The 20,843-nt window shown below is 45.0% G+C and overlaps 1 protein-coding gene across 5 annotated transcripts in view; it reads right to left on the bottom strand.

Moving 5' to 3' along the window:
- PBX1 (PBX homeobox 1) overlaps positions 1-20,843 on the bottom strand; it is a 348,477-nt gene that overhangs the window by 23,074 nt on the left and 304,560 nt on the right. For 3 of the 5 annotated variants that reach the window (XM_047784033.1, XM_047784035.1, XM_047784032.1), the window contains one exon: positions 16,209-18,964. The exons of the other annotated variants lie outside the window; for them this stretch is intronic. In XM_047784033.1, the coding sequence (XP_047639989.1) occupies positions 18,872-18,964 (93 nt within the window). In that variant the 3' untranslated portion in view covers positions 16,209-18,871. Of the gene's footprint in view, positions 1-16,208; positions 18,965-20,843 lie in introns of those variants that run through there. 5 annotated transcript variants of the gene reach the window in all.

A 20,843-nucleotide genomic window follows, 5' to 3' on the forward strand; every position in this document is an offset into this window, starting at 1 on the left:
TTGTTCATTCACTCAACAAACTCTTGTTGAGAGCCTCCTAGGAGACAGTATTACCTTGAGCAATTCACTAGTGCCACAGTCCCTGCCTCTCAGTTTCACAATGGGAATTCTAACACCTACCCTGTCATGGTCACAGAACTATTGCGAGGCTCCAAAGGAATGCATTAGCATACCTTACAACATGCTAGACAAAATAGTGGTGCCAATACCATAACCATGGTGACTGTCACTCTCTCCAGGGTAGTGGCCCTGCTGCCATTGAGTGGCAATTCCCCCAGTGCAGAGTGCCACTAGATCAGACAGGTGACCTTGGGAACACAGGTGCCATGGCACCGTCTGGCATCCTCTTTGCCTTTGATTTATCAGTGCAGAATCTCCTTGTGCAATGCCATCAAGGCAAGGTTGGGTGACACCTTTACTGCCTTGCACAATGTGGAGCAGGGATGATCTTATGCATTCGAGGACAAAGTGCAGAGGCTCACCTTTGCCTTCTCAGCATCTATTTCTCAGGCTAGAAAAAGCCACAGGTGCTGCTGGGAAGAACGTGGGCACTGTAGCTGCCCCAGGTAGGTCAGGCTGAGCAGAACAGCCAAGGCCAGAGGATGGGTGGCGGCTCTGCAAACCTGCCCCATCCCTTCCCCAGTTTGATCCAGTGGCTGACATCCCTGAAGTTTATAGGTATCATTACCTATGAAAAATCTGTTCCATCTGAAGACAGTTGGGGATGGGGCTGGGTGGCAGATTGCAATTTAATGATCGGATTAAAATATGCTAAAGCAAACAAATAAATAAATAAAGAGCCCAGCAGCCTGGAGCACCACAATTCATTCCGTGGGCAACAGAGGCTGGGGCTCCAGAGACCGGCTCGTAATTCACCCCACAGGCAGGTTTAGTAGCCTGTTACTGTATGACCACAAGGAGAAACAACTCTTCAAGAAAGATTTACACCGAATGGCACCTGAAGCTGAAGGGCTGGGGGCTGGGAGAGGACAGAGAGGTGGGAAAGTAACTGTGGTGCTAATAACAGGAAAAGGATGGGTGCTTAAATTCCTCATGTCAACATCTCTCCTCCTCTTCCAAGTCTCCCCCCAACCCCCGCCACCCTCCACACCTCACCCCTCCTTGAGTCGACTCCACCACACGGCAATGAAACATCACGTGATAAGAACTGTGTGGTAAGGTAGGGTGTATTTCTTTGTCTATACATCTCACCAGCCTGTGATCTCATGGAGGAGGAACATGTGTATTGTTCCTCCTATGATCTTTCCTTTTAGGCACCAAGATGCTGTCCCACGGGTGAATGTCGGAAGGCTGAGTGAATGAGCTATCACTCTCCAGAGCTCGCATGCCTCACTGAGGACCTACTTGGTGGACCACTCTGGAGTGGAGAGCAGGAAGATGGGGGAATACGGCATCCAGGCTCCTGGAGGTCCTCCCATGCCACCTGCCTGGCCTCTTTGTCTTCCTCAGGGACCCTCCCTTGCTCTTTCTGGCTTGTGTTCAGGTGCTGGTACCTACCAGTTTCCCTCTTCCAAGACAGCCTCTGTACCTACCGTTGCCCCTGCCTAGAACTCTCTTCTCATCCATCATTACACATTTGACTGATTTTCCAGTTTGCAACCTGAGAAGCAATTCCTCCAGAAGACATTGCTGACCCCCTTGACTAATTCAATTCTCTTTATTATGAACTCTCAGAGAATCATATATCTTTTATTTATATTACTTATCAAGTTGGAGAAGGACACCCATCTGTGTGAATAATGGGTTGATGTTAGACACCCCCACTAGACAGTAAGCATCCTAAGAGTAAAGACTAGGTATTTTTATTTTTGTTCATTATTCTCAGGACCCAGAACAGTGCCTGGTACACAGGAGGTTCTCACAAAACGTTTATTGATTGGAGGAACAGGACCTATCCTTAGAGATCTCATCATCCTATGTGGAATGGACATCACTGAAGCCCCCAGTTCTCCCTATCCTATTACTCCACGACACATCAGCCTCTGCCCTCTGCTGAAGCATCTACATTTATTACAACAGCTCATCTCCACAAAGCTAGAATGTCAAAACTGATTAGGCAGCTCCCCGCCAGGGCCCAGCATGACTGTGGATTGCTGTTGTGTCTGAAGAAAGAGGAAAAAGGGTGAGGAGATCTGAGCTAATCATTCATTTCCCCCACTTGGGGGAAACTTTTTTTTTTTTCCTTCATACTCAGCAAATGATGCTCTTGTACCAATAACAAATGTCAAATGTTCTGCCTGGGACTTGGGGGAGACAGAACATTAGCAAAGGAGGAGCAATTCAGTGAAAAGGACAGCATTTCAGTTTAAGGACTGAAAAGCCAAGCAACAAATGTCACCAAGAGACTCTAGGGAGACAGCTTTGCATCAACAACTGGTACTACAAGAAAAAAAATAAATACTTCCACAACTACCTTTAATCACCTTGCACTCCCTGCTTCCTGGAATCTTCCAAGGGCTCTCCCTCTCTCACTCTGACAAGATGCTCAGCTCTCAGGGCTGCAGCATCTATGGCCAAGTGTCCTTCTGGGCCACCCTGGGCAATAGTCAGCATAGGCTGTCGGAGCAGCAGGCAAGACCCTTCCCTGAGACTCCTGAAACAGCATTGCAATAGAGGAGACCTCAGCTCCAGCCAGAGTGGCTTGGCCCTGGTAACTTTCTTTGTTTCCTTATTTGTTTACTAGCTATGAGCCAACCTCCATGGTAATGGTGGGAGTAGTTGTTCAGTCTCCTATACTAGGGTATAATTGGAATAACTATGTATTCACCTTTTTATTCCCCCTGAAGACAAGTGTTTGGGAACTGAACTGAGGTGCTCTCAGTTGAGAAGGGAAGCAAAAGGAAACCAGTAATTGCAACACAATCAGATGAATGCTATAAGAGAGGCGTATATGGGTATTGTGGGGGCAATAGCCTTCCCTGGGGACTCTGGGGAAGAGGTGACATGGGCACGGAGCCTTGGAATATGGGAAGGTGCTCTAGCAGGGAGAAAGTCATCCCAGGCAGAGAAAGTGGGTGTACAAAGATGCGTCCTAGCAAAGGCAGATGGACTTTAATTACCCTGGGTTTCCTCAAAGTCCACACCACCACCCTCTCTTGCCCCAGTAACTGCTAACTGACTTCACTATCTCCAAACTTATTGTCCTGTGGTCTATTCACAACACTGTTGCCATGGTCATACTGTTAAAACTTAAGTAACATCATCAGATTCCTTGCCCCAAATCCTTCAAGGTCTCCAGGCTCATTCAAAAAAAGAGGCCTTGCCGTGTCCTACAAAAGGCTCCATCCGTTCTTGCCTCCCTCTTTGCTCTGTTTTTTTTTTTTTTTTTTGTCTTTTTGATATTTCTTGGGCCGCTCCCACGGCATATGGAGGTTCCCAGGCTAGGGGTCTAATCGGAGCTGTAGCCACCGGCCTCCACCACAGCCACAGCAATGCGGGATCCGAGCCACGTCTGCAACCTACACCACAGCTCACGGCAACGCCGGATCGTTAACCCACTGAGCAAGCGCAGGGGCCGAACCCGTGACCTCATGGTTCCTAGTCGGATTCGTTAACCATTGCACCACGACGGGAACTCCCCTCTTTGCTCTGTTAATGTTCTGACCACATCACCTCATAATCTTCCCCTCATTCTCACTCTGATTCAGCCACACTGGGCTACTTGCAATCCCTCCAACCTACCCGAAGCACTCCTGCCTGGAACAACTTCTCAGACCTTCAACGGCTTTCTCCCTCCCCTCCTTCATCAGTTTCTCAAAATTGTCTTTCCCATTTAGTCTTCTGGGCCACCCTGCCTTGATGCTTTCAGTGGCATTTCTATGGTCCTTTCTTACTTTCCCCCCAACACTTACCACCCACCCAACACACCGTCTGTTTTGCATATTTATTTGGTTTCCTGTCTCTTTCCCCTTCCCACAGGAATCTAAGGGATTTGGTTAATGTTGTATCCCTAATTCCTAGACTAGTACCCAGCACACAGGGCAAGGTGCTTGCTCAGTGTTTGCTACGTGAAAGAACAAGCAAATGGATAGTTGTAAATAACCGTGTGTTCAAGCCAAATGCTGCAGGGCTAGTGAAGCCTGCCAGACACCCCAGGCTCACATCTTAAACATAATTAGAAGGCTTGAAGTAATGTTTAGAGGGGAGGTCAGCAGGGTTGTTCTTTTTCTTTTGTCTTTTGAGGGCTGCACCCACGGCATATGGAGGTTCCCAGGCTAGGGGTCAAATCGGAGCTGTAGCCGCCGGCCACAGCCACAGCAACATGGGATCCGAGCGTGTCTGCGACCTACACCACAGCTCACCGCAATGCTGGATCCTTAACCCACTGAGCGAGGTCAGCGATCCAACGCTCAACCTCATGGTTCCTAGTCAGATTTGTTTCTGCTGCACCACAACGGGAACATCAGAGTTGTTCTTAAACTAGGCTGTGAGGTCCTGTCTTGGGAAACTCTCTTCACCTCTGCTGCCCCCTTTGAGACTTTGCCTCACTTCACGCCCCGATTTTTGACTTCGCACCACTCAGGTGCCAATGATTTCACTTTGCAGGTGGAGGCTGTGGCCTTCCTCTAGTGTCTTACGTGAATGGATTTGGGGTTTGATCTTTGCCCCTCTTCTTCTTTTCTTTCTTTTTCATTTCATTTCATTTATTTATTTATTTATTTACAGCCACAATGCCGCTGGCGTATAGAAGTTCCCGGGCTAGGTGTAGAATCAGAGCTGCAGCTGCATGGCAATGCCAAATCCTTGACCCACTGAGGGGAGACACCACTGAGAAAGACCAGGGATTGAACCCACATTCTCATGGAGACAACGTTGGGTCTTTCACCTGTTGAGCCGCAATAGGAGCTCTCCCTGCTTCTTAGCCCCACCCCACCCTGACCATCCTTTAATATTTCTCCCTCAACCTCATCTTCCTTTCTGTGTTCCTTCTCCTCTCCTTTCTTCTCTGTCCTTTCTACCTCCTCCCACCCCTTTTCTCTACCCTCCCTTTGTCTTTTCTCATTTCCTCTCTCCCTCCTTCCCTCATTCACTCTTTCCTCTCCCCCGCTTGGTCTGAACACCTACCAGGTGTTTAGGGGTCGAATCAGAGCTATAGCTGCTGGCCCACTCCACAGCCACAGCAACGCAGGATCCTTTAACTCACTGAGCAGGGGATCGAGCCCCCATCCTCATGGATACTAATTGCCCTCATTACCGCTGAGCTGCAACAGGAACTTCCGTTGTCTGAACACCTAACAGGTGTTTAACACAGTACTTTGTTCTCTGGGTGAGAGAGATCTGGACCCTTGAGTTCCAAGATTTATGTGGGGAGATAAGATAGTTAGTGTAAAGTAGGGCCAAAGACATCCTGGAGCATTTTGGAGGAAAAGATAACTCAGGAAGGAGAAAAGCTTCCTAGAGGAGATGGACTCTGCTTAAAGAACAAGTATGCGCGTGGGTCTGTGAGTAAGGTAGGGCCATCATTTTAGATAGCTGATACCATGCCATCGTGAACCAAATTTACCAGAAAGCTGAAAGAAAGGAAGAAGCTTGGAATTTTGGAGGGTGCTATGAGAAGGCCACTGGCTAGAGCCAGCTGTTTATTTGAGCTTAGAGGAAAAAGGAGGCTAGATCTGTGAAGGTCTCTCTGAATTCAGATTATTTCTTTTCCATCATTCTAACATTGTTTCTTCACCTCCGCAGAGCCACCTAAACTTATTTACATATGTCTTAAGAAAGCAATTGCTAACTGATCTGAATGATACTGTTCACTGGCGTATCCCCAGCACTCAGCCACCAAGAAGCATTGGTTGAATTGGATGGAAGTGAATTCCTTTAAGAATTGGGGGAAGGTAGAGTAAATACATTCCAGGCTTGGGGAGGCTTTAAATCAACATCATCCTTGCTTCTGGGTGTTAGGGATGCCTGTCTAGCATCCTTCCACCCCTCCTTGAAGTTAGATGATTTAGAGTAATTGGGTCATACATTTCCTCAGCAGCTTCTTGGGCTTCCCTATTGTTCTACCTCTTGATGGGATTAGTTGCTCCAAATCATCCCATACCAAGAAGGTTTTCTAAGAAGGATTCTAATCCATAAACCCATCCTAATTCCATTTCCCCCTGGTTTAGGGCTTTGTTAATGGACATTCTAATTTTCAATTCTTGCCCAAGCTTGTTAATTGATGAATACAGTCATAGCCATCAGCAAGGACCTAGAGATTTAGGTGTTTTGTGTTTAATAATTTGTCTTATTGAAAAAGTCTGCCCTGTGGTAGTCCACTAGAGGCTAAGATCCCTCTGAAGTACAAAGAACAGCTGGCACATCAGGGGTGGTCAGTGCATTTTTACTCACTGAAGAAAGGCAGGGATGGTCACACAGGTAGCTACAATGTCTCAAGCAATAACCCCCTGGGGGGGGGGTGCCCATACAGAATCCTCAGCAGAGATGTTGCAATCGCCATAAAGGAGGAATGGGCCATACAAGAAAAGCTCTGGGGATGGAAGTGTACTGAATAAAGATGTAATGTGTGAAAAGGTAAGACTGCAGTCCTAGAAATAAAAGAGCTGAGTTTATGTCATTGAAGCTCAAGATGTGGTCAACTGACTGATATCAACTCGGCTGCAGGAGATGAATGTTTAATGTGATCAGTGAGGTCAGTCTCTTGTTACCTGGAACCGGCTTGAGCTTCCAGGCTATGTGGCCATGAGGAAGTCAGGGCTCATCAGGGGTCTCTACTCACTGGTCTGTCCTTTTAGACATGCCTGGCGAGTGATTCAGACCAGATCTGCACAGAAGGGCTTTTGTTTTCAATTTGCAGTAAGAGCTGGGAGGTCTGCTCCATTCTTTAAGAAAGTTTCCCGGAGCCTTGCATGGGAGAGCAACTTGGCATCTTTTTGGCCATTAATAAAAATTCTTTTTTTTTTTGGTTTTATTGAGATATGATTAACATATAGCACTGTATAAGTTTAATATGGACTGCATGATGACTTTGCCTCCATAGACTGTGAAGCAATTCCCACAATAAGTTTAGTTAACATCCATCATCTCATAGATCCAAAAGAAAGGTTTTTTCCAATATACCAGACAGCTGGGCTAACTGCAGTCACCCTGCTGTACACAGGGTTCCCATTCAACTACTACTTCTTGGTTCCCATACAACATGCAATTACTGCTACGTGTATGGTTTAATAAAAAGCTAGAGACCCTTAGTCTTCAATGCAGGTTAGTCCAACCTGGAAGACTTGCACATGAACCCAAAGACTGGCATTTGAGGAACAGAGGATCACTGGAGGAGAGATTTTACATGTTGAAGCCAATCAGGTAAGACATTAGAAGCACAGCACATCCTTTCTTCCTGGAAAGAAGCACCAGGAGAGAACAAGGATTCAGAGAATATGGTTTGAGTGAAGATGAACTTCAGTGACCTCACAGTGTTGTCCAAGATCAACTCTGCTTATCCACTTCTAAGCATCGAGTTTATGATTTGTTTAAAGAATCCTAAATTTTCTTAAGATTGGAACAGGGTAAAAGTGAGTGAGAAATGATGGGAGACACATGGATTGAGCCAGGGAGATAACAGCGATTTCCTCAGGAAGGACAAGATCTTAGCAGCCAGGCTGCACTGATATTAAAAAATAGAATAAAAAAAGAAAATATCCCCATAGCTAATAGTTCCTTACAGTGGAATTAAGAAAAAGTCAGGAATGGAGATGCATCCATATAGATCTATCAGAATAATAAATTATCATAAAAATAAACATTGTATCAGTGTGCCTGTGTGTCAGGCAGTTTTCTAAGTTTTCTTAAATTGAAGTACAGTTGGTTTACACTATGATATTAATTTGAGGTGTACAATAGGCATTCAAAATTTTTATAGGTTATATTCCATGGAAAGTTATAAAATATTGGCTATATTCCCTGTTAACTGTCTGAAGTATTAACTCATGTTGTCCTCCCAAAAGCCTTATAAGGCAGGTATTAGTATTATTTCCATTTATAGGTGAGGAAACCCAGGCACAGAGAGATTAAACAACTTATTCAAGGTCACACATCTCATAAATAGTGATATATAATGGGGACTAGATATTTGGTGTTTGTCTCTGGTTCCTGATACAAAGCTGCTAAAAACCTTTGTAATTTTCGAAGTGATAAGGGTGATAGGAGTGTCTTTAGTTTGTGGGGCCCTTGATATCTTCAAGATCTTGACCACAGAAGGATCAAGACTTAATCAGAGACTTGAAACTTCCAGCCCCACATCCCAGCCTCCAGAGAGGAAGAAGGGCTGGAGATTGAGCTAATCACCAACAGCCAATGATTTTAATCAATAGTGCCCTTGTAATGATACTGCCAGAAAGACCTCTAAGCCACAGCATCCACATACTTGGGGCAGGGGGGCACACCAACTCCATGGGGACAGGGGGATCCTGAACCCTTTCAGACCTTGCCCTATGTACCTCTTCACCTGGATGTTCATCGGTATCCTTTATAATAAACCAGTAAGTATCATTACAGCAGCTTCCTGAGTTCTGTGAGTCACTCTAGCAAATTATCAAACCCTAGATGGGGGTTGTAGGAACTCATGATTTGTAAGTCAGCCAGGTGTACAGATGACCTGAGACTTGCAGCTGGCATTTGAAGTGAGGACAGTCATGGGAGACTGAGCCTGTGGAGTTTGGTGCTAACTCCAGGTAGTTTGTGTCAGACTTGAATTGAATTGAAGGACATCTAGTTAGTGTTGGTATGTTCAAAAGTTGGTTGGTATGAGAACAAAACCCTCTCATTTAGTGTCAGAAAACAAAACAAAACAAAACGACAGTAGCAGAACTGAGATTCAAGTCTAGGAGGTCTGGCTCTTCAGATCTCAGTGAGCAAACTCTATGTATCCCTCACACCAAAAGATCCAGAAAAGACCCTCTGAAAGAAGCAGATGGAGGATAGACAATGAAATTGTAAATGTTCCTGTGGGTGACTTTAAAAGACTTTAGAAGATATAAGAAAATGTGGACACACTTGAAGGGCAAAACCAAGAAGACGAAGGTAAAAAATCCTTCAAGAATTATTACTGAATTCCTGCATAGCAGCTATTGTGTATAGGGAAGCCGATGTGCCCTGCACTCTGAAGCTGCAGCCAGGAGACGGGGATCTACAGGAGGCCTGGGGGTGGGGTTGGGGACACACCACGGGGGAGCCTATTAGGAAAATCATGGGTGAGGAGAAGACACTGCCACTCCTTGAGTGGAGCGGGACTCCACTCAAGGGATTAAAGTTGGGCAGCACTTATCTGACCAATGAAAGCCTTGGGCAGATCCAGAATTTTGGAAACAACTTTCAAAACATAATTTAGAAAAGTATGTTAGGAGGTTATATGTCTGGGTCCAATGGCAAAGAGAGTGCGTTTTCCACAAGACAGAGAAGGAATGTAACTGGGGAAAGGTCAGGTTAGACAATTTTCAACTTTGTTGGCTCTGCTTAAAGAGTTGGGGAACAATAAGAGAGGAACATTAAAGCAAGTATCAACGAGGTTGCAGAAAGGAAGGTTTTTGGCTGATACTGAAGCAGCACCAGACACTTAAGGCTGAGGGTTCCAAGACAGAGGGAAGATGAGGCTGTTTGAGTAGAAGTGATGGGGGGAGAAGGCCAGCGTTGGGCCACATCAGCCTCAGCCTGGGCTTGGCAATTGGATGCCCATGACGGTGGAGACAAAGAAAAAGCTCAAAGCAGGTCACAGGCTGGAGAAACTCCAGAGACGGAAGAGAAGCCACAGTGGTACAGACTAAATGTATCTGGGATTAGGAACACAAGGATTAAAGGGAAGTGGAAATCAAGATACATCTTAAACATGGGTAGGGATACCAGAGGGGAAAAAGGAGCCTCAAGTAGCCTGTGGAGGGAGGGGACCCATGTCACATTTTTGAATTTTTCACAAAGACATGAATATGTCCAAGGTCATTCTCCAAGAGAGGAGGTAGAATGCATAGATTGGATTGTTTCCCCCAGGATATGGGAAGTTGATTACAAAATTAACCTCTTGTTGGTGGCTTTTCTGCAACACCTCAGTGTATACTAATCAACTGGCATTGTCAAGACTGAAATGATGATTTATTTATTTAATTATTTTTTTGCTTTTTCATGTTTCTGGTCTTTCCTGCCCCCTTCTCCTACTATCCAATCTCTGATATGGTCATTCATCAGCAATTGTCACAAGGTGCTATGATCTGAGTTCTGGGAATTTTATTTTGCTCTGGTAGCCTGGGTTTCGCTTGTGTTTTCCAAATTCTCTGTGGGTAAGCTGATCCTGGGATGTGGTTCAAAAGCCTCCTAATGTGCCTTTTTAGAAAAAGCGGGGTACCAGAGAAATTCAGGTTCAGATTAACTGAACTTTGAGGGAACCAGCACAGCTACCTCCACTCCCGTAGAAGACACCTCTGCCATTGCTGTGGAAGGAAGGTCTTGACTCTGCCTCTGGTGATGGAGTGAGATTTCTGACTGAGAAGGAGCTCAGTAGGAAATCGGGAGAGGTCAAGCTGTAGACTAGCAGTTCTTAGAATTTCAAGTTATGAGAGAGGAGGATCTTATTTTAAACTTCATTTTATCTCTGGATGTCTATTCCTGGGGGCTTTATATTCAAAGGTACTATAAGACTTGGTGCCTTTTACGCTGGTGAGCTACACTGCATAGTGTGGTTGGTTACCACAGGAGAGTGGGAATTTTGGCTTGACGTGTAACATGGACATAATGAATGGACCCTGTGATCTCTCCAGAGGAAACTAGAAACATGAGCTAAGCTATCTATGGCGGGGGGGTCCCAGGAAGATATTCAAGGACAATGATTCTCCCAAGCAGGTGGCCGTTTACAACTCCGTTTCCCCACCCCCACACTGCCCAGAGTGCCCTCTAGGCCACCCAAGGCCAGAAGCCATAGACTGTGCCTCACTGTGTCTGACTGGCTCACAGTGAACCCACTGCTCTCTGTTTGTACATGGTCAGAGCTTTTTTGCAACACGTGAAAACAGAGCCTCCAAAGCAGAGCCCCACCCTTCTGGTGCAGAGATCCAGGGTAAAACACACCTTCCTTGGCTCACCCACTGAATGATTTTGTAAGACTGAGCTCTTGTGCCGCCCTCTACCCTGAATGTTTCGAGAAGGGAGACTATTATGTTTTTGATAACGAATGGTGGTTGGAGCACTGGTATTTTGCTTCATGTCTTTTTGTTTAAGTGGGGGGAAGTAGTGGGAGTCTATAAGGATTAGTAGGTAGAAATCTATGTCCATGGTGGGGGTGCCCAGATTTTGTGATTTGAAAGCTTTATTTTACATTTATTAATAAATAAATAAAGTAATACTTATTTATTTTGCTTTTTAGGGCTGCACCCATGGCACATGGACATTCCCAGGCTAGGGGTTGAATCAGAGTTGTAGCTGCTAGCCTACGCACAGCCACAGCAATGCCAGATCCAAGCTGTGTCTGTGACCTACACCACAGCTCATTGCAATGCTGGGTCCTTAACCCACTGAATGAGGCCAGGGATTGAACCCGAATCCTCATAGATACTAGTCAGATTTGTTTCCGCTGTGCCACAGTGAGAACTCCCTGACTTTAAAGCTTCAGACCTCTACACTTTGAAGTGACTGCTGGCCACCAGCCTTGACCCTTCTAGACAGCAATAAGTGTGGGAGCGATTTCCTGAAGGGGAAACAGGCTGTCTTAATAAACTGCAGCTCTCTGTCATGGTGCCCCCAGGCTGAGTGCTGGGGTGTGAGTTTAGACAAGAACTAAATTTGGACACTGTTGAAAGGGTAGTATTAGGTTGATTGTTCTGACCCCTGTTGTTACACCACTTTCTGGATCTTCCCTGGTGAAGAAGAGTAACAAAGCCAAGTTTGGTATTTTCCTGAAAACATTCTTACTGGGAGTTTGGCCAGTGCAGTAAAATAGCCATGTGGGCTTGTTTTTTGTCCTCACTAAACCTTTTGATCACCAGGTATGACAGAGACAGCTAACTATTCAAAGAGGTACTGTGTGCTATTACTACTAGGAAGTGGTTGCCTAGCTAGGGATGACTTTTCTATCCTCTTATCCCACCCTCAACCATTACATTTTAAAATATGAGTGGAAGGGAGGTCTTGGTCAAAGCTTTCAAGAAGTGGTGAGCCTTCTGTACACTCCCTCCTGCAGGCCATATGTGGAGGACTACAAAATCCTGCAGGATGGAGGAACTGGATCCCTGAATGACTGCATGGAGGAAAGGCACCCTGACCAGGAATGTTTGCTGGAGGCTATTATCATTATAAGTGAGATATAGACTTGTACTGCATTTGAGGCATTTGTTTTATTTGTTTTAACAGTTCAAAACTACTCTAAGTAATAAACTAGGTGGGTAAGCTAGGTCCACAATTCTCCAGGCAACTGAAAAAGGAGGTGATCTGAAACTGCCTTGCATATCCCAACTCCCATAAATGTGCTCCCATGTTTAGATTTGAAAGGAGAACACAAGGCCTCCATTTGGTGATGCTCTCCAAATCAACATTAGCAAGATGGTCTTATATTTTGGGGGGGCCACTGGGCCCCTTTTTTTGTCTTTTTGCCTTTTCTAGGGCTGCTTCCACTGCATATGGAGGTTCCTAGGCTAGGGATCTAATCGGAGCTGTCGCTGCTGGCCTACGCCAGAGCCACAGCAACGTGGAATCCGAGCCGCGTCTGCAACCCACACCACAGCTCATGGCAACACCAGATCCTTAACCCACTGAGCAAGGCCGGGTATCAAACCCGAAACCTCATGGTTCCTAGTCAGATTCGTTAACCACTGAGCCACAACAGGAACTCCACTGGGCCCTTAATAAAATCGATCATTTGATCCCCATTGACTCTCCATCCTTTTGATCTGTTTTCTATTGATTAGAATCATGATGGGGATGAGAGGGTGAGTGATTGGCATTTTCAATGCAGATGTGCCTCGCTGAGGCTCTGGACAGAGCCTCCTGGGAGGTAAAGTGTGGGAAGGAGAGAATAATGCATGCACTGCCCCTAGAGGACAATATGTGGAATGGCAGACAAGAAGCTCCATCCTACTTGTTGCTTGGGAAGATGGTGTCACGGGGCTGGGAAGCAGATTGAAGTGATGAAGGCTGAAGTGGTGGTCCAGCCAGAGCACGCTGAGACATCAGACTCTATTAGACCCCAACCTGAAAGGTCAAGGACTCAATGTGAGTGCAGGTAAACCACTGAGAGAGATGATCACATGGGACGGTAGACATAACACAGGGCAGGAGCACAAATCCAGTGGACTAGCATCTTGCATTCTTCCGAGAGCCTACGACTGGGTAGTATTTCTAACCAAGATTCTTTCCCCTGAAGCATATCTTGGGTACCACAATTTTCCTCCTGACTAGATCACAGCAGGCATAGAGAATGAAAAGAGAACCACTGGGCAAACGGCTGTGGCTCAGAAACCTAGAACGCCTTTGGAACATCACCATGGTATTTCAACTGGTGCTTGGTGAATGGCAGCCAGTCATAGACAAGCAGATAAGATGGGATGCTCTGCTCTCCTGCAGCACAGCTAATATTTGTGCGTCAAAGATCCTTCTTTATTTCCCTCCTTCCTGACCCCCCTCCCTCCCTTCCTTTTTACTTCATGGGTGAGGTAAGTGACTCATGAGGCCATTTGCTCCATTGCCAATGTAGACCTTAAAATGACTAGGGTCACAGATTAAACTATAATCCACACTAACCCAAGTCCCAGTTCAGGGAAAGACACAAGTTGCCAACCCGAAAGAAAATAAATTTACACAAAATACAAGTATCTTTTTTTTTTTGCAACAAAAGAAACTATTTATTTGGAATATGCATTACCAGTACAAATTAGGAGACTGTAAAACCTACACCGTGTTAGTATCATTAGAGAACACAAAATTTCAGTTGGAATCAAAAGGGACAGAAGCCTGTGCTCTCACAGAAGCAGAAAAGCTTAAACTTTCAAAACCAAAACAGAGCAGAGCTTTGCAGGTTTATACTCTGAATAATAACAGGGGGGAGGGGGAGCAGGAGAATAAAACCAACAACCAAAGGAAAGCACTTCAAAATAACTGAAAACGCCAAAAGAAAGAAAAGAAGTAATGAGAGAAAAGGGGGAAAACATTGAATGTTTTATTAATTTTAACAAAAGGAAAAAAAGTTTACAAAAAAACAAAAGATTCCAGAAAGCTTTGAGCTAAGAATTGAAGTCATAAAGGTGATGTGAAAAGCTCATCGTTATTTTGTTATGACTTAAACACCAGAGTGCAAGTGCCTGGGTAGAAACACTTTCTAAAGTGTTGCTCCACAATTCTGCATTCTTTCCTCAACTTTTCTTGCTTAGGTTCTGGCTGCTTTCTGAATGTTTAATCATTTGTTAATGAAACAACATTTAAATTAAGTTTCCTCCAAATAATATTGCTTTCTTTTCTCCTATAACTAACAAAAACATTCCGGACCAAGCCATTTGACAATTTGCTTTAAGCAGCTGCCTAAATCAGAGGTTAATAAGAGGCACACTGCCAATGAATCAAATGTAACCATTCAGCACTGGAATGACAGCACTGAGTCTGGCTCAAGAGATTGGCAGGTCGAATGACAGATTCGAACTAGTCTCCTTAGCCAAGGGTGTCCATCATACCAGGATCTCCTGTGGGATACTTCTGGAAGGAAAAAAAAAAAACCCTCTCTAGATGGAAAGGCCTCATGGAATGTTGTTATTAATCAGGAAGAAAGAAAAGAAAGCATTTTGTTGTGACATTCCCAAACAACCAGGCAGAAACCTTTCCTTACAGTATTAAACCTTCCCCTGGACCAACTCCTTGCATCGTTAAAGGGCCAAAAGGAAAACTCAAGTCCCTGTCTTTGTTTCTCGCAGGGACTGCAGGATTGCCACACACTCCAGAAATGCAGGTGAGCAATGTGACATCAATGGGGGCTCGATCTTTGCTTTTGAAGTCCGAAGCGAACAGAAGTACGAGGAAACAAACTACTTTGCAAATGTCATCTTTTCACATCACCTCAGTTACATATTTAAGGAATAAAAACAGCAAGATCATAATCCTGACAATTAAAAAAGCCCCCCCCCCAATAAACAAACCAAAAATAACACAAAACAAAATTTTTTTTTCATATTTTAAAGAGCAGGATAAAGAAAAGAAAAGAATTTATTTCTGGGTCTCAAAGTTAATAAACATAACGTGTTAGGTTGTACCTATTATGCTCACTATTCCAACCTTTTTTTTTTTTTTAGTTTACAAAATGAATTACTGTCACTTTTAAACATTGTGAAACAGGAAATGGATGTGCACAACTCGACACTTTTCTAGCATTCTTGAACTAATTCACAAATGCAAGAAAATAAAAGAAAAATGGGGGAAATGGTGAATGTAGGTAGTTCGGTGTTAAAAACTAATGCAGGAATGATGTGCATTGTCACAGAAAGAAGAGGGGAAATTCCCCATCCTGTTTTGCGTGCTATGAGGGTCATTTTTAAAATTTTTTTATTATAAACACTATTAAATTCAGACCGCTTTTTTGGTTTTTTTTTTCTTTATCTGAATATACAAGAACATTCATTATCAAATGTTCATCATCAATACTACAAAGAACGAGACACAAGTCGCAAGAAACAATGGAAAATGTTAATAAAGCTGAAAGAATTGTTGAGTATTTTTTTTGTTTTTTTTTAAAGTTTTTTTTAAATTTGAGTTTCTGTAGTTTCATCTTTTTTGGTATCGAAGTCAGGTTTTTCTGGGCAGAAAAATAAAACTCAGAAGGAAAGGGGGGGCGGGGAAAGATATGAGAAAAGGCAACCAGCAAATAAAGAACCACCACCACAGCAAAATAAAAACAAACGAAATAAGGTGCCACTTGGCAAAAGTACTGCACTGCACGGGAGTCAGTTCCACGCCAGGGGAGGAGTTAGGGATGAAAAGGAGGATGCGATGACGAGTTGCGAGGTGGGCAGACCCCAGGGCTAGTTATCATTTCTCAGGGGAAAAGGAGCGCTCCCACTTCCATCAGAAAATGAAGCAGTCTTGGGGCACATTTTTGTATCTGTAGGACTGACCTAGTAGGAATTCCCAGGGAGCTGTATTTCCAGAGGCTCGCTCTTTCCATCCCCATCCCTTGCTTGCCAGTGTTCTCAGGCTTCGCTTAAGGCTGAGGAGAGACCTGGAGGCCGCTGTGTTGGGCGTGGCCTGGGCGAGGCGGGGGAGGGGTCGTGGGAAAGAGCACCTTCGGTAGGGCTGGGTGGGCAAGATGCCCTGCGAAGTGATAAGCCGTGCAAACTACTGCAGGGAGGAAAACTGCCTCGCAGAGGTAACTCTGCTCTGAACTCTTTCATTAACTTAAAATGGCCATCATCCAACCCAAATCTGGAATCATTCTTCCTATTTTCAAGAGAATCTTTTTGTGTCTCTTTTGTACTTTGCCCCGCATCAGGGGAATGCCGTCCCACAGATTCCTGTGTGGGTAGTTTCACTAGATTCCTGCCACTAATGCCAAGTTCTCCACTGGTTTTAGACACTGTGGAACGGTCACAAGAGGGCTCCCTTCAGAAGCCTCTTTATCAAGCCCTGTTCGGATATGGCACAGGTTAGCAGACATGGTCTTTCTACTGCTCTTCGTCATCAAGGCATACACCCAAATACCAAATATTTACTCTCTGCATTTCTTTCAGATACACGTACCTTCCAGTTCCTTAGGTTAACACCACCTCCCAACACCCCACAAAGGTTTTCGAATCATTACTGCAGTGCCATGCAGAATTTCCACACCCTTGTTAGCTGGCCAGGCCTCACCCCTCAGAGTCTCACACCTCTCCCAGAGGTCTTTCAAACAGAGTAGATGTGACAGGGGACTAAGTACTTACAAGGCCACATAGTGGATTCAAGTACAAGCTAAGAGAACCAGGTCCCACTTTTTCCAATTTAGAAACTTCATTTCTACTTTAAGAAACCAAATAGACCAAAACAAACAAACAAAACCAACAACAATTACCTTTTGTTTGGTCACCATGGTGATGACCTCTGGGTACTCACATTAACCGGAAGTTAGAACAGAAAAACCATTTATTGTCCCTATATGGCATGAACCAGTTTGATCTCAGGGATGCTACGTCCCCTGACTTTACAATTACAGATTGGATATGAATGAAATCAATTTCTTGGTAAGCCAGGCATAACAAGCCCCATTTTACAGATGAAGAAAATCAGGCACCTAGAGATTTGTCCACCCCCTACTTAGTCAAGGACAGAGCTGCCATCTTTACTGCTGGTGCACTTGGCTAGGAAGAATGTAAGCTCAGGTAACATTAGACAATAGCTTGCTAGTATATACTCTTCTCTCTTGAATATTCCCAGGGAATAAAAATCACTGCTGATTTCACTGAGAACATTACCTCCCTTTTCCCCATCACTCTTAGGTCTACAAAGTAAGTAAGCAAAAAGTTTGCCTGAGCCACGTTCTTATACAACTTTCTGCTCCAGGACAAGAATGTGGTGCCATAACAACACTTTAGGTAATTAATGCAATGTCCCTAACATAAACACAAAAACAAAAGAGAACCAAATCCATTACAGACATTGTAAGTACTGCGTGTGGCTCCCTGAGAGCTCTAGAGGTGGTAGGAACAGAAGAGTTTACACTGGAAGCCTGGCCTGCATCATGATCAAGGCCTGTGTATGTCGTTCTGGTGTGTGTATGCTGCGGGCCAGCGGGGTCTGGGAGCCCTGGCACCTATTGCTTCTCTGTGTCCATGACCTTCATTCGGAGTTATTAATTCCCTCTGTTGGGCTCACAAGGCATAGTGCTATGGTTACTAATGTAGGTAATTCCTGTGCGGCATGTGACTGATTTGAAGCAATGACTGTGTGAGAGTGCACGTGTGTGCGTGCGTGCATGTGTGTGTATATGTGTGATGGGGGGGAAGTTGAAGGGTTGCAAGGTGAGAACCTTCTACTCCTCGGTGATGCATTTACCACCATGCCTAACTCAGATCCGGTTTTGCAGTAAGTTCTGAGCAATGTTTACTAAGTGTTTTGCGTGGTCTCCAAAGACTGTGCCTCTGAAACCAAGAGTCATTATTAGGAAAATGCAAAAGCCTCTAAGAACTCTGCCTTTCTTGTTCCTCGAGCCCTCTCTTGCTGCCTGACTTCCTGCCTGGGAATTAATCTCGCGGAGCTGAAACCAGAAAATGCGGCACCTCAGAGAAGCCCAGCAGTGGCAGTCCGGGTGCACACCTGGGGCTGAGAAGGAAGGGGAGGACGATGTTCTAATCAGAACCGTCCCCAGGGAAGGAAGAGCAAGAGGAGGCAGGGCAGCCTGGAATGAGTAGGGCAATGTGGCGTATTCCTGCTAAGAGGTAGTGAGAATAACGAGAGAAACAGAGAAGGATTGCCTGTTAACATAGGGAGCAAGGGATCCGAAGAAGGTACATTTGGCTCCTCAAACCACCAGCATGAAAACGTACAAACACTTTTATTATTTTCTTTGTATTTTTTTCCTCTTTAAGTTCCTCTAATGGTTGAAAATATCCTTCAGGGATGAAATAGAGGGCAGGGACCCAGGGCTTCTAGGACAGAGGGACAGGGGAGAGAGGATGACGGACACCAGGCTGACAGCTGGAGGCAGGGAAGGGTGGCTTCTACCCAGAAAAATAAAAAGGGAAGAGAGTATAAAGAAGTGTCCAGATTGGCTGAAATAGCATCCCAAAGAAGAGAAGAGAAGGAGACTCTTATTGTGTTTGCTGATTGCTTCGACCTCCAGTCTGACCGCTTCAGCGTTGAGAAACCCTCCCTCCTGGCCCTGCCCCTACGGGGGCACAGGGTCAGCCGGGATGCGACTGCTGGGAGATCAGTTGGAGGTATCAGAGTGAACACTGCCAGGGCCTTCTGTAGGGGAGGTCACTGATGAAGGGGTAGTAGCATCCTGCCAACCTCCATTAGCCTAGAAGGGAAAAAGGGAGAGAAGTCAGTCCTCTGAGATCGGGTGGCTGTTCTGTGCAGACAATGACAATAAGGCAACTTGTGTGAGGTACCTAGGACACTGTCTGGCTCAGGGGACACTCATCAAATGGGCAGCTCTCACTCTGGTTGAGAATACCCCTCCCCCACCCTCAGATGAGTCCGGGTCCTCCCAGGGAGCCTTTGGACACAGCATTAGCACCTCCCACTTCTCACAGGCTCCGTTATTTAGTCCAAGCCATCTGATGACTATTCTATGTGCTCCAGGACAATAGCAGCTCAGGCCAGGGGACCGAGTTCTAGTTCTGGCTCTGGCAACAGTTGGCTCTGGTGAAGCAATTCCTGCCATCCCCCACCCCACCCCATGGCCTTGGGTTTCCTCTTTAGAAAAAATAAGAGGTTAGCTCAAACGCATCCTAAGGTCCTTTCCTGTTCTGGATGTTCCACATGTGATGGGATCCCAGGCACCTGTTCTGTGTGCATGGTTCTGTTCTAGATGTTCAAGGGTCTGTAATGATGAGCGAGATATAGTTTGCGTCCTCAAGGACGGGGACAAGACAAGCATACTAATGAACTATAATCCCAGGCAGAACCTAATAAATTGTACAGCCCAGGTGTTATGAAGACTCAAGCAAAGGCAATATCTTCTCATGGTAGAACATCAGCAAAAGCTTTATGGAGGGGGCACTCTCTGAGGCGAGCCTTGAAAAGTACAGAGGGTGATTCAGATGAATAAAACAGATAAAACAATGGTGCCAACACCATAAGGACTAGACTGTGTGACTCTATCTAGAAAGGTGGTATGACACGAAGGTACAGGTTTGATCTACATTTGTAGATCGTCGTTCTAAGACTAAATCCAAATGCATTAAAACATGAAAACTGTTCCAAAGCATCTGTTTCAATGACCACCCCTTCCCCAAAATACCCCACCGTTAAAGAGTCGAAGAATGATTTGCCACGGTGGTTGATTCATGACTGTTTATATATTTTGAAGCAATGAATTGTTAAGTATGCTAAAAAGCCTTTTATCCCCAATCACTGTGTTCCTTTGGAGTTAACAGACCTCACCTCTAGAAAGGTTAATGTTGAAAAGACCAGGTTTTAGGAAGTCCTGGTAAATTATTTTTATTGTACTTTCTTCACCTTTTATTCCCTAAAATACGTGGGGTGCCTGGGGCAGGTATTATTAGTGCGATTGGGGAGGGACCACAGCTTCTGCTCTAGCATAGTCCATGGTAGTCAGGGGCATGCCTGGCACTTCACAGGTGCCGGCAAATGTCTGTCCACATTTCATTCATAAGAAAGCAGAGGTACAAGCGAAAAGCAGGCTTCCGGGATTGTGACTGAGACAGAACACAGGCTTCCTAACCTCTGAATCAGGCTCCTGTTTCTCTGCCCTTTTCATCCATTTTGCTCTTTGTCACTGGCTCTCCCAAATGATGCTTCAAATCTCCCAGGAAAGCCAGGCTTTTAATTTAAGCAGTTCCCACCAGCTACTTCAGCATGAGGATAGGTTTTTTGCTCCCACACCTTACTAAAGAGCAGATCTGCTACTGAGAGGGCAAAAAGTCATCCTGGGCAATACCAAGAACATATCACCTCAGTCTTGGATCAGTGAATAACTGCTCTCAAGTTCAAATCTCCATCTCCCTAGTCAGGCAGCTCCTCCCACTCCCTCTTCTTTGCTGGAGGACATTTCCCCTGCTGTTTGTGAAGGAGAGATTAGAAAAAGAACAACAAGGGGAAAATGAGAATTCTTTTTCATGTATCACAGGAGGTGTTTCTATCTTCTGGGGGCCAAGACTCTGTAGTAAGATCAGAATCAAGAACAAAATTAATTCAATTTCCACATTCAGGTT

This window comes from Phacochoerus africanus, chromosome 6 (assembly GCF_016906955.1).
Source record: "Phacochoerus africanus isolate WHEZ1 chromosome 6, ROS_Pafr_v1, whole genome shotgun sequence".
Lineage (NCBI taxonomy): Eukaryota > Metazoa > Chordata > Mammalia > Artiodactyla > Suidae > Phacochoerus > Phacochoerus africanus.